Below are 14,892 nucleotides of genomic sequence, written 5' to 3' on the forward strand. Positions count from 1 at the left end.
GATATTAATAATACATTGATACCACTTTGTTTCGATTTTGCTACTTCCTGTGACAGAAAGAGTTGTAGTGTCATGTTACACCCTCTGAGAAGTGCTATTTCCTAGTTTCCTCTGAGAACTGCTATTTCCTAGTTTCCTCTATCCTTTACCTAGGTTGTGCTATACACACTATGTGAGCACAGGAGAGGGGAAGCCCGGGGAAGCTCTCCATGTGGGATGGTTCAGAGACATCTAGAGAGGAGGTTGCAAGTTTTCTCCATTGTCCGGGGCCCAGAGCTCATAGTGACATGTCGGCAGGACTGCCCGACCTCTCAGCATGACGACCATGACGTTCCCACTCTACAACGGATGCTCCACCTGTCACTCCTGAAGCCTGTTGAAATCACCGCCTCCTTGTACATTGCTCACGTGTCCCTCCGTCTCTGTGTACAGGTGAGCTGATGGACCCTTTCCACTTCAGGGGCTCTTTAGTAAGGTCATATTAAGGGAGCGCCGTCAACATACCAATCAACACATCTATAATGGCTTATTCGTGAACATTAAAATGTATACCTGGATATTTCCGAGCCCACTAGTCACTTGTTATAACTCACTCTTTTTTACATTTCTGTCCACATCCCTGTATACGGGGAACGAGACACATAGCCTCTAACCCAGTTGGACCTCCAAAAGAACAGAACCCACTCCCTGGATCACTCACAATGGGGAAACAGCTACCTCATCCACCGGTCCTCTCCGTTCGACTCTGGGGTTTATCGCTGTTTCCAGGAGGGGCAGCTGACAGGGGGTTACCTCCTGCAGATGGATGAGCAAAAGAGAACTGACAGGACCAAGCCCAAGTCCAGATGAGCCATACCTTCCTCAGAGCTAGTGGCCCTTTGCCTGGCTACCCAGACGCTCAGGCCAAACGGCACGCTACTTCTACACAGATTTCTGGATCACAGTGCATTCGGAAAGTATTCAGACCCCTTGACTTCTTCCAAATGTTACGTTACAGCCATATTCTAAAATGGATTAAATTGTTTTTTTCCCCTTATGAATCTACATACAATACCCCATAATGACAAAGCAAAAACAGGTTTTTAGAAATGTTTCCAAATTGATTAAAAATACAAAACTGAAATATTACATTTACATAAGTATTCAGACCCTTTACTCAGTACTTTGTTGAAGCACCGTTGGCAGTGATTACAGCCTTGAGTCGTCTTGGGGCCCTTCTCCAAGGCCCTTCTCCCCCATTGCTGTTTGGCCGGGCAGCCAGCTCTAAGAAGAGTCTTGGTGGGTCCGAACTTCTTCCATTTAAGAATGATGGAGGCCACTGTGTTCTTGGGGACCTTCAATGCTGCAGACATGTTGTGGTACCTTTCCCCAGATCTGTGCCTCGACACAATCTTGTCTCGGAGCTCTAAGGACAATTCCTTCGAACTCATGGCTTGGTTTTTGTTCTGACATGCACTGTCAACTGTGGGACCTTATATAGACAGGTGTGTGCCTTTCCAAATCATGTCCGATCAATTTAATTTACCACAGGTGGACTCCATTCAAGTTGTAGAAACATCTCAAGGATGATAAATAGAAACAGGATGCACCTGAGCTCAATTTCAAGTCTCATAGCAATGGGTCTGAATACTTATGTTATGTATCTCTTTATTATTTGTAATAGTGAGCAAAACAAAAATACCTGTTTTTGCTTTGTCATTATGGGGTATTGTGTGTAGATTAAATAAATAACAATTCTCAGCAATCAATTTTAGAATAAGGCTGTAACTTAACAAAATGTGGGAAAAGTCAAGGGGTCTGAATACCACTGTATGTACCTCCCTGACCCTTCACCAAATGCAAACACATTCAGGGCCGTCTGATTGGTTCAGAAACCTTGGTGCCTTGCAAATAAAAGTTGACTTACTTGTTAAAGGCTTTGGCAAGTATACGACGTGTAACACAATAATCAAATAAAAACAGTTTTATTATTATAGTCAACATTTACAAAACAGTTACAAAACCATATGATCCTTCCCCATCTTTCATTTAACACTGATACTTGAACTACATGAAAAAGGTCAATATTCAGAAGCTTTAGTTTCACATTTTATATAATAACGTAACAGTCTTAGTAACACTTGCGGAGTGATAAGAAAAACTACACTTGAGGTCCCAATGGCTTGGCCCTACATTCAGTCAACAGTATGATTAAGTTTACAGAATGTTAAATCTCGGTTACCCAGAAGTAAAATTATTGTTAAGGTTTGTCACTTCCTGTCCACGAGAAATTATACAATGTTTAACATCAATATTGTTTAAAGACAACTGCTACTAGGTAAAGAGAAAATCATTGTCTATGAGAGAAACATACTGCATGATTGGTACATGATTGTCTCATCCATCTCTATCGGCCCATGGCTCATGAGTGGTGGGATGCCATTGTTTGAATGGTCTGAGCCTGTATCCATGACGGGAACAATACTTGGCACGCCCACCTCTCTGGAAGGAGGCACTGCCAGCACCCCAAACTCCACCTCGAAGCTCCCCTTTGCCTCTCCATTCTCACGACGTATCAGCAGCTCATACTCCCCGAACCGGACCAGGGCCTTATTCGGCAGCTCTGCCCTCTCCAGGTACCCCAACTCTGACCCGTTGACCGTCACGTGTCCCTTCTGGCTCAGGTTCTGCACAGAGAACAGCATGTCAGGGCTGTTGGCGGTGTGGTAGGCCTGCAAGGCCAGCTGCTTGCGGGAGACCCGTGGGTCGGCCAGGGCAAAGGTGCATCCGTGGACGTCCCGGCCCAGCCTCAGGGGGTCCTCGGCTGGGTGCTTGTGCCTGGCGTCCACGGGCAGCAGGCGGTAAAGAGCCTTAGAGGCCTGCTGGGGGTGGTAGAGCTGGATCTGGAGGTAGGTCATCAGCTCCTCTGTTTCCATGGTGTGAGGAAGCTCCATGATGTGTGTTATGATAGCTTTTGCAATTGAAAGGATGCTGACTTTCAGTTTCAATTGGTCTGAAAGAAAAACAGAGATAATTAAATGGACTATTTTTTGTTATTCTGGCACTAAACAAGTCTTATTACTAGAAATAGAATAACAGCTCAGACAGAGGGTACTGAAATTAAAAACATTTCATTCTATTGCACAATTCCATAGGGAGAAATGTCAGGGTATTTCCATAAAGCAGTAGAAAATCTCTTGTTTTGTTAACACTTTTTGTTCTCATTTTAAGGACGACTTGTCAGAATTGCATCATTCCACACACCCAGCCTCATTCAGCATTTCCTCTAAAACTTTCACTTGATGAAAGTAATTTCACTGTGCTATGAATGTAGCCTATTTTATATGGGTCGTTCCATGAAATGAGTGCCTTTTGCCTCAGATATTTTAAGTAGAAATTGTGCACCAATGTTGAATTTTAAAAGCCTGTTATATTAAATGAAGTGCTCTTTACTATAGACCACATGGAAAACGCAATACATCAAAAACAAATGTATGAATAAAGATATGCTAAAGTGTCAATATTCAGCATTTTGACATGTTCCACTGCATCCTCTACACTATTAGAAAAAAAGGTGCTATATAGAACCTAAAAAGGGTTATTTGGCTGTACCCACAGGAGAACCCTTTGTAGACCCCTTTTTGGTTCCAGGTAAAACCCATTTGGTTCCAGGTAGAACCCATTTGAGTTCCAAATAGACCCCTTTACACAGAGTTCTACATGGAACCCAAAATAGTTATACCTGGAACCAAAAAGGCTTCTTCCAGGAACCATAGAAGTTACACTACTCAAAATACACCTAATTGGTGGAACAACCCATACTCCGCCAGTTTAGGAAACAGTTTTTCACAACAGCCAGTCTACTATATTGTCAGAAGTGAAGAACATGTTCGATCTGCAACATTCTTGCACACATGTTTTTCTATAGCTCTAATAACATGACTAGACTTGTCGAAGATTTTACTGATATTGAAATGTCATGACATTCAATCAAACAACAAAACCATTCTGAATGTTCACTACCAAACTTGCTAGGCTATATCTTACCTGTAAAATTAGGTAGTTGTAGCAATTGTACACACACGTCTGCAAAGATCAGGCTACATACAGTAAGTATGCGTCTCCGACTGTTGACTTGCTTACTTGAAAGGGTACAACAACTATTGCCTGCCTACTGGCGCACCAACCTTTGTGCGAACTATAATGGGTGTCGGAGGATAGTAACAAAGATATGTTCTATCTATGATAGTACAACAGCGTTTCTAAACCATACTGTACTGTGATAGTACTGCCGAGAGCAAAACAACAGGAAGGGGATAACCGTTGAGTCAGCAAGCACGCGCTCCACCATTCATGGTTATGACTAGATGGGATACAGTTTTTTGTCAGATTTGACTTTTTGTAACAGGTTAGGAGAATTTGAAGGCTATGAGAATTTATGCAACAGTTTATGAGAGTTAACGTAGCAGGTTAGAATAATTAGGTTAAGGTTAGGAAAATGGTTAGTGTTAGCTAAAATGCAAAAAAGGTCAACATTTTGACGTTCATTTGACAAAAGCCGTATACCTTCTAGCATTGACCATATTACATCGCACCACCGTAGACAGTAAATTGCTGCTTGCCTTGGGAAATTCCAGAATTCCCCAATAGCTCTATCTCTTTAGGGAATGTCTGTTTATGATTTCAATTTTGCAGGCTCCATGCAACTTCCTTACGACTTTCAGTAACCCCATATGGAAAAGTAATATATGGCCTTTATATATCAGCAAGGGAAGATTCTGAAAACTCTCAATGGGAAGAAAATCACAGGTCATGTCCCTAGAGCTTTGGCTAGCCTTAGGATGGTCGTTTCTGGGGTTCCACCATAGATTATATAAAATAAAATGTAGAGGGGTCATAGTGGTTGAAGCCAAAAGGCTGTTCAGTAAGAAAGAGAGGCAGAGAAGTGAAAGCCTGTCAGTGTTATTCATGTTCGAGAAGGTTGAACCAAAGACAGAACAGATGGGCTTCCTGGCTTTCACTGTTACAAAGAGTTTGCCCCACCTCAATTAATGTGTTTTAAATGCCAAAGAATGGGACATGTAGCGGCTCTGTGCAAAGGAAAGAAAATATGTGCCAAGTGTGTAGGGGATGATTATGTTATGTTGAATATGGAAACAATGTCAAGGTTAAATGTTGTAAATGGGGAGGGGGAGGGGGGGTGCACACAGTACAGCAGTTGGTGGATGCCAGAAAGAGGCTAGAGATGCCCAAAGATATAAAATCACTCATAATGTCTCTTATGCAGAGGCATCAAGGCAGATTGGTTTAACTATTAGGCAGAATGATGGAGATAATATGGCTACTGCTGGAATTAGTGGACCTACTGTAAGAAATGTTACTTATGTTGGTCCAGACACGGATAGGATACCTGTTCAGAAATCTTGCGCTCACAAATATGTGTTGTTTCAAAGGACACCTTAATAGTTAATCAGATTGACTTTTTTAGCCTTCATTGGAAAGGTTATCAACCTGCCCGCGTTTTTGGAAAGAAGAACTGCCAAGTTGAAGATTGTGGAAGCAGCTACAGAGTTTTTAGGGGTAACAGATGTTACTGTCGCCATGATTGTTGATATGTTGACTCCTAATAATCCTAATGATGGAATGTCTCAGTATGATTATAATTAGTGTTATTGTTTTTGTTATCCATCAGTGTAATGCTAGGAGCCTTATTTCTAACGGTTAGGAGTTTAACAAATATGTCATTGATTTAGAGATCAAACCTGAAGTGATATGTGTTCTAGAAACATGGCTTTTACATCTTGATTTGATTATTTCTGGTTATTGCTCAATCAGACCTGATAGATCAACTGGACAGGGTGGTGGGTGTGTTAAGTTCATAAGAGAAGGTCTTGTATATCGTCATTTAACTGTGCCATCTGAATATGAATGTGTGATTGTGGAAATCTACATTGCAGGTAGTAATATTAAGTGACACAATTTTTGCAACCCTTGTCGTCAACTATCTGTAGTGATGTTTCATGAAATATCAGGAAAATTGGGCACTTGAGAGATGTGGTTCGCCGACTTTAATGCACATAGTAGTTTATTGGAAAGCACACATACAGATGCTAATGGTACTATTGTGGAAGATATGAGCATTAGTATGTCTTAACGATGGATGTGGTACAAGAGTTGATGTTTTTAGAGGGGTTACATCCTGCCTGGACCTCACAATGGCTTCTAACTCTACTGCATTTATGTATGAATGGAATATAATGTGTGTCACGCCCTGATCTGCTTCACCTGTCCTTGTGCTTGTCTCTGTCCCCCTCCAGGTGTGGCCCATCTTCCCCATTATCCCCTGGGTACTTATACCTGGGTTCTCTGTTTGTCTGTTGCCAGTTCGTCTTGTTTGTTCAAGTCAACCAGCGTTTTGTCTCAGCTCCTGCTTTTCCCCAGTCTCTCTTGGTTTTGACCCTTGCCTTTCCTGACTGAGCCTGCCTGCTGTCCTGTGCCTTTGCCCCTACTCTGGATTACCGACCTCTGCCTGACCTGACCCTGGTTCTGCCTGCCACCCTGTACCTCGGGCCCCACTACTCTGGGTTATCGATCCCTGCCTGCCTTGACCTGTCGTTTGCCTGCCCCTGTTTTTGCAATAAACATTGTTACTTCAACACAGTCCGCACTTGGGTCTTACCTGAAACCTGATACAATTATTCTACTGTTGGAAGTGATCATTTCCCGATTTCATGCACCATGAACTTTGATGTTACTATTCCAAATGGGGTAACAGTCAGAAGATGGTGCTTTCAAAAAGCAGACTGGGAAAAGTTTGGTGATCATTGCTTAAAGTCTGTTGGACAGTTGATGTATGTGCTGCCTCTGTGACCTCTCTGATTTTGAGTGCTGCAAATGTGTGCCAGTGGGCGAGAAAAGGAAGGTGGCTCCTTGGTGGACTGAAGAGGGCACTGTGGCTATTTGAGAAACAAATAGGGCTTACAGAGTGTTGCGTAGGAATATGACTCCTGAGAATCTAGTAGCTTTCCAAAGGAAGAGAGCTTTAGTACATAGGGTCATTAAGCCTGTCAAGAAATGTATGGAGACAGATCTGCTCTACAATAGGCAGGATTACTGAGCTGGGGGATGTATGGTCTATGTAGAAGAAGATGACTGGAAGAAGCAAGCATCTCGAATTCCATTTTGGTTGTGGGTCAGAAAATGGACGTAACTGATAAAGAAAAAGCTGATTTGTTGGGGAAGACATTTGCTAGGGTACATAGTGGGGTTACTTTGGATGAAGTATATAAGCAACGCAGGGGTGCGGTTTTAAATGCTCATGTTAATGTGTATAAGAATAGGGATACTGTATTTTCTTTGGATGCTGTTTTTACCATACATGACATGCGTTCAGCCTTGATAGGCTGTGGATTTCCAGCCCCAGGTCATGATCAGTTGTGCCATGTAATGATTAAGCATCTACCCGATGAGGTCCTACATGTTTTCCTGGGATTATTTAATACAATTTGGAGTGAGGGAGTTATACCTTCTGGTTTGAAACGTGCAGTAATGTTAACTTTTGTAAAGCCTGGTAAGAACCCTTCATGTGCTGATTAGTTATAGACCAATAGCACTGACCTCTAACTTGCACTGACCTCTAACTTGGCCTACTGATTAAGATGGTTAAGATAGCCTTATTTATTCACTCTTTTAGGCCGCTCAGCAAGGAAGAAGCCACTGCTCCAAAACCGCCATAAATAAGCCAGACTACGGTTTGCAACTGCACATGGGGACAAAAATCGTACTTTTTGGAGAAATGTCCTCTGGTCTGATGAAACAACAAGAGAACTGTTTGGCCATAATGGCCATTGTTATGTTTGGAGAAAAAGGGGGAGGCTTGCAAGCCGAAGAACACCATCCCAACCGTGAAGCATGGGGGTGGCAGCATCATGTTGTGGGGGTGCTTTGCTGCAGGACGGACTGGTACACTTCACATATAGATGGCATCATGAGGGAGGGAAGTTATGTGGATATATTGAAGCAACATCTCAAGACATCAGTCAGGAAGTTAAAGTTTGGTCGCAAATGGGTCTTCCAAATGGACAATGACCCCAAGCATACTTCCAAAGTTGTGGCAAAATGGCTTAAGGACAACAAAGTCAAGGTATTGGAGTGGCCATCACAAAGCCCTGACCTCAATCCTACAGAAAATGTGTAGGCAGAACTGAAAAAGCGTATGCGAGCAAGGAGGTCTACATTCCTGACTCAGTTACACCAGCTCTGTCAGGAGGAATGGGCCAAAATTCACCCAACTTATCGTGGGAAGCTTGTGGAAGGCTACCTGAAACATTTGACCCAAGTTAAACAATTTAAAGGCAATGCTACCAAATACTAATTGAGTGTGTGTAAACTTCTGACCCACTGGGAAAGTGATGAAAGACATAAACTGAAATAAATCACTCTCTACTATTATTCGGACATTTCACATTCTTAAAATAAGTGGTGATCCTAACTGACCTAAGACAGGGAATTTGTACTAGGATTAAAATGTCAGGAATTGTTTAAAACTGAGATTAAATGTATTTGGCTAAGGTGTATGTAAACTTCAGACTTCAACTGTATACTGCAGCCTATACTGTAAATAGTTGTAGTGGTTTTTACAGCTGTACTACTTGAATACTTGGATTTAAAAGTATATAGTCCTAATAAACTTTTTTCCCTGATATGTCATGCACTCATAATAAAATAATTAAAACCATAATCTTGTTTCTTCACTCTGGTTTGATAGTGTCCTTTCCAAACAACGGTACTGTACATAATGTTGGAAGGCTAGCCAGGCCAAACTACAGATAATCTATCCTTTTCTATAAACCAACATATGGCCATCATCATATGACTGGTAATGGAAAAGTATGAACATGTAATGCACTCACTACTGTAAGTCGCTCTGGATAAGAGTATGCTAAATTACTAAAATGTTTAAAAAAATAAACGTGAATGATGAGATCCTTCCTTTGCCTGTAGTCTGTTCCCTTTGTGGAAGTTTACTGCCCTCTGCTGGATAGGTGTTGTACACACAGATCAGGGAAGTCAAGACATCGCCGAAGAGCAGGGTTTCCCAAACTCGGTCCTGGCTAGCCCAGATTCCCAATCACCGAACCTCATAACTAGCTACCAAGAAGCCATTTCAGGCTATCAATCATGTTCGAGTAGCTAGCTTGTCTTACGATCTTAGCTGGCATGCCTGCTGACAAGGTTGGTAGACTTTAGAAAAGCAAGCAATAACTAAATGTACTGAATAAGACTCACATTCCTTTCAATATTTTACACAGATTTTAACAGAGATGCAGAGAAGTATGCTTAGAACCGCAGAAAAATTAAAAATATACCGTTTTTTATTATTATTTTTTTTTATATAGAATTAAGCACAATGATTATGGCTCTAGATTGCAGGAAAAACTTTTTAATGTGTTTGAAAAAATTAATGTACGGACTGGGCCTAGCCCCCCTACTGACCACCACTCAGACATTCTCACGTACTTTGTGCGCCCTCAGATTTTTTGGGGTGCATGACGCCCCTGGTCACATGTGAATGACCACACAAAATGGCAGGAGCCATTTAAGTAGAAACACAAATCACTAGTAAAAGAGTTTTACCCTGTAAGGACAACGATGGCGATCAAACTCAAGATGTTGGACACAATTAAAGCTAGGAGTTTGGGGTTTAAAGGAAGTTGTTGATATTCTTTCTTAGAAACACAGGTATACATGTCAAATTTTGTAAGCTTCGTCTTCGACCCTTTTACAATTCAGAGTTGCATCAGCACATGTATTTTAGTTTGATTTGTCTTGAATTGTTACAGATCAGAGATGAATTATTACAGAACAAAATCTAAATTTAGAAGTTCAAAGCAAAATATCTTCAATGTCCAGCTTTGTCCCGTTTCCAAACAGGATCTCACCACAAAGCCACAGCACAGTAGTAAGTCCCAGCATCAGACAGGTTGAGGTTCCTCTTGGGGAGGTTGTAGACACATTGATCACTTCTATTTTCAAGTGGGTAAATTATTCTGGATGGGATTCTCCTGAGCCATGTCTGAACCAATAGACACTGTGTTCTCCTGCACAGGTCTCAGTGTGTATTATACAGTTCAGAATCACAGAGTCTCCTGGCTGGACTGACTAAGACATAGGCTGCTGAGTAAGATGCTGGTTCCTGGAATCTGCACCCTTTATAACACAGTAAAACCAAGGTTCTCATAATTGTTTTTGTTTTAATATAACCACTTAAAAGAGCCTGATAGGCACATGATAATACATATATTTGTTACTTACCCTAATGCAAAAGAAACACACCCTTTCCGAAGATCATGGCATCAATCTCGTGTGGCACAGTAACACATCCCCTTATCTGATGGTCTGGCGTCTTCAATAGTCAGCACAAAACTAGCTCCACTTTCCTTGCTACAAACCAGGTGCTGTTGTTAAACTCCCCATAGAATGTTGGAGTGAATGTAAAGTGATAGCACGCAGACTGAAGCTTGTCCCACTGTCATCTTGAACCAGTTGAAGTAACTTCCTTCGGTTTCTGAGATGAAACATCTCAAACCAACTGTGCATCCAGAGATGAATGTATTTAGGACATTAGACTGTCTGGTGGTAGTAGACCACCCTTTAGAAAGGACAAAAACAAAGATTTACATGACTTGAATATCTTCACATGTTTTTTAGTCTCTTCTCATCCCTCTATTCTGTCAGCATTTTCTAATGCAGTTTGTGGCGAAATCTGCACCGAGCCTTCACCGTGCACTGCCACTTTAAGTTTTCATACATATGGATTCCTTAAACCTACCTGTACTAAATGTCAGCAAAGAAAATAAACATAGTTGGGTCATTGTATAATTCCACCTCCGATGACGGCATCTTCTCATGCGTAGACTAGTCATCCTCTGTTACAGATGGGAGTGAGAGTCAAGAGGTTATGGGTGTCTTTTTATACACTACTGGAGTGTGGGTCCACAGGCCTGATTGGCTGCTGTGACATCAGTAAACAGACAGAACCCTCCCCTCTGACCTTTTTCTGTCCTCATGCTACATGTCTTCAAAAAGCTATCGAGAGATAAGCACACCCTATGGAACATATGCAAATATGCTTGCCCTCATTTTAGATCTAGAATTTGAATTTTTATGGTAATACGGCATTGATTATTATTGGAAAGCTCCAATTTACACACTCAAACAGTGGTGGAAAAAGAACCCGATTGCCATACTTGAGTAAAAGTAACGATACCTTGATAGAAAATGCCTCGAGTAAAAGTGAAAGTCACACAGTGAAATACGACTTGAGTAAAAGTATTTGGTTTGAAATATACTTATTTATCAAAAATAAATGTAAATGCTAAACTATAGTCAAGTATCAAATGTAAAAAATTATTTCAAGTTCCTTATACTAAGCAAACCAGATAGCACCCTTTTTCTTTTTAAATTTACAGATAGCCAGGGGCACACGCCAACACTCAGACATCATTTACAAACAAAGCATTTGTGTTTAGTGAGTCCGCCACATCAGAGGCAGTAGGGATGACCAGGGATGTTCTCTTGATAAGTGTGTGAATTCAGTAACTAGTACTTTTGGGTGTCAGGGAAAATGTATGGAGTAAAAAGTACATTCTTTTCTTCAGGAATGTAGTGAAGTAAAAGTTGTCAAAAAATATAAATATTAAAGTAAAGTACAGATACCACAAAAAAACTACTTGAATAGTACTTTAAAATGACTTAAATACTTTACACAACTGCTCATAAAAAGGTATTAGTAGCATTAACATTATCATTAACATTATTCATTGGTATCACAAATGCTTTCTCCAGCAGTTTAATTCAGGAATCTTGGACATTGTGGCGAATCATTTTACATCAGACAGAATACCATTGGTGCACTTATATATATATATATATATATTAGACTATTGAATGTATACACTGAAGACTGTTTTTACATTTACATATTGTCTAATTCTGGTGGATCTCAAAATTACCAGTATAGGCCCTGACCAGCAGGGGGAAGGTTGCTCGATACTTCCTCATACCTACTTTCACTACATCTCTATAGTGCTCACACAAAGAGATTGTATCTATACTATTTGTATATCCTCTCAATACTTTCTCAAGTCATCGAAAGCATTCTGATAGATATCAGGCATCAAATGTGATAAAGTATTTTGTTTACTTTGTCAGATGACTATCGTAACAACATCAGGTTCTGGTCTGCATATAAACATGTGGTATGAGTGTGGTTCAGGAAGGAGTTTTGGTGTGATGGTGGGGGCTGAGACCTTGGTTGCATCCAAAATTGCACCATATTCCCTATATAGTGCACTGCCTTTGGCCAGAGGCACTTCTTTTGAGCAGGGCCCACATGGTGCCATTTCAGAAGCACACTTGTCATTTGGTTGATGCTGTAGGTAGTGTGACAAACCTCTTCAAGGTTAGGAGAGTTTGTCACAAGTTTAACAGGAGACCGTCACCAAAATCACCCCAGAATGAGAGTTCTTTCGAACAGGACAGTACCTGTATGTTGGTTTCTATGTCCTAGTCCACCCAGGCCTCAGGCATGGTCAAGGATAGCAGGGTTTGGTACACAAATCGGGTTCTCAGTCGGTCCAGGTCCAAATACCAACAGGTAAGTCCAAACAGTCCAGGTCATATAAGGTAAATCCAGACGATATATATTGTCTATTTTTCCCCCATCCCCTTCCTCTCTCTCTTCCTGGTTTGTCTTGACCCGTTATCTGTGGGTCGGCCCCACCTTCCGAGCATTCCCCTTGCTTCTGGGGATTGTAGTTTTTGGAGGCCGGCCATTTTGTGATCTGTAGTTCTGGCCGGGGTGGCCATTTGAGTGAGAGGGCAGAGCCCGTTTATTAGTTCTGCCGTCACTTTGCCACAGTGTGTTTTTGTCAGCTAAAAGTAAACCAAGTCTTGATGAGTGCACGGTCCACCCTCCTGCCTCCCTGAAAGTAACAACATGAAAACTATGGGCTGAAAGTGTTGGACCTGAGGGCAGGTTATCATCCTCCTCAGAATCCCTCAGTGCAGCATAAATAGTGAAATCGAGTGCATGTTGATCAAAGACATCACAAGGCTTTTCAAAGGCATTATCAACACAATTAGCAACATCATTATTTGCATGCAACATCAAACTGCCTTGGTAACAAACCATAACAAATCTCAGAAAGAGCTCACACTTAAAAAGATACCCCTTGATATTTGTATACTCCCCAAACGTTCCCAAGTCATTGAAAGCTTTTACGTTATGTCATTTATGTGTTATGCCATTTATAACACACTATTTCCTCTGCAAGATGAACATCGTGACAACAACAGGTTGTGGTCTGCATAAATGTGGTGCGAGTGTGGTTCGGAGAGACAGAAAGTTTGTAGAAGGTGGGGGTGGTTTCATCTAAAAGGGCACCCTGTATTCCTTACATAGTGTACTACTTTTTGCAAGGGTCCATAGGGCTCTGGTCAACAATGGGTCCTGCATGGTCAAACGTAGTGCACACCCCAGAAAGTATTCACACCCCTTGACTTTTCCACATTTTGTTGTGTTACAGCCTTAATAAAACATTTATTACGTTTAGATTTCTTGTCACTGGCCTACACATAATACCCCATAATGTCAAAGTGGAATTTTTTACAAATGAATTAAAAATGAAAAGCTGAAATGTCTTAATTAAGTATTCATTATGTTTTCAATCCCTTTGTTATGGCAAGCCTAAATGAGTTCAGGAGAAAAACTTTGCTTAACAAGTCACATAATAATAATGTTTAACATGAGGTTTTCCAATGCCTTGCAAAGAAGGGCCCCAATTGGTAGATGGGTAAAAAAAAAGCAGACATTGAATATCCGTTTGAGCATGGTGAAGTTATTAATTATATTTTGGACGCTATATCAATACACCCAAAGACCACAAAAATACAGGCATCTTTCCTAACTAAGTTGCCGGAGAGAAAGGAAACAGGTCAGGGATTTCACCATGAGGGCAATTTTGACTTAAATAATTCTTCGGGATCGGTGTCCTGTCAATTGGACAGTTGTAAATCATGTAGCGCAGTGTGTCATGTACGCAGATTTTAGCGAAACAAAACATGTCGGTACATATAAGTGTCTTATATCGGTTCAAAGCTTAAATTCTTGTTAATCTAACTGCATTGTCCAACTTACAGTAGCTATTACTGCGGAAAAATGCCATGCTATTGTTTGAGGAGAGCACAAAACAACAAAACACTTTTTCACCGTGACAGGTTTGATACATTCACATCTAAAGGTGAAATGGGTACTTACATTCTGAAATCTGGCTCTGATATGTCATCTTAACCTTTCTGATCTCCCCATCCCGGATCCGGGTTCGTGAATACAGACTCAAGCTCATTACCATAACGCAACGTTAACTATTCATGAAAATCGCAAATGAAATGAAATAAATATGCTAGCTCTCAAGCTTAGCCTTTTGTTAACAACACTGTCATCTCAGATTTTCAAAATATGCTTCTCAACCATTGCAAAACAAGCATTTGTGTAACAGTATTGATGGCTAACGTAGCATTTAGCATTAGCATTCAGCTGGCAACATTTACACAAAAAAACAGAAAAGCATTCAAAAAAATCATTTACCTTTGAAGAACTTCAGATGTTTTCAATGAGGAGACTCTCAGATAGCAAATGTTCAGTTTTTCCTGAAAGATTATTTGTTTAGGACAAATCGCTCCGTTTTCTGCGTCACGTTTAGCTATGAAAAAACCCCTGTATCCAGGATTGTGTAAATCTATCAGCAAGCTCATTAGCATAACACAACGTTAACTATTTATGAAAATCGCAAATGAAATGAAATAAATATGCCATCTCTCAAGCTTAGCCTTTTGTAAACAACACTGTCA

At 40.9% G+C, this 14,892-nt stretch overlaps 1 protein-coding gene across 4 annotated transcripts; it reads right to left on the minus strand.

The window, feature by feature from the left end:
- Nucleotides 1-1,948: 1,948 nt before the first annotated feature.
- LOC110500540 (TRAF-interacting protein with FHA domain-containing protein A) lies at nucleotides 1,949-12,716 on the minus strand. 4 transcript variants are annotated; one of them, XM_036957951.1, is made up of 2 exons: nucleotides 12,526-12,716; nucleotides 1,949-2,992 (listed from the first exon to the last, which is right to left on the minus strand). In XM_036957951.1, the coding sequence occupies exon 2, from the start codon at nucleotides 2,931-2,933 to the stop codon at nucleotides 2,337-2,339; it is 597 nt and encodes a 198-aa protein (XP_036813846.1). In that variant the 5' UTR covers nucleotides 2,934-2,992; nucleotides 12,526-12,716; the 3' UTR covers nucleotides 1,949-2,336. The 4 variants fall into 4 exon arrangements, with proteins under 4 accessions (XP_036813846.1, XP_036813845.1, XP_036813848.1 ...); XM_036957950.1 differs by lacking the exon at nucleotides 12,526-12,716 and adding an exon at nucleotides 10,811-10,868; XM_036957953.1 differs by lacking the exon at nucleotides 12,526-12,716 and adding an exon at nucleotides 10,294-10,628.
- Nucleotides 12,717-14,892: the final 2,176 nt, after the last annotated feature.

This window comes from Oncorhynchus mykiss, chromosome 21 (assembly GCF_013265735.2).
Source record: "Oncorhynchus mykiss isolate Arlee chromosome 21, USDA_OmykA_1.1, whole genome shotgun sequence".
NCBI classification, from domain to species: Eukaryota; Metazoa; Chordata; class Actinopteri; order Salmoniformes; family Salmonidae; genus Oncorhynchus; species Oncorhynchus mykiss.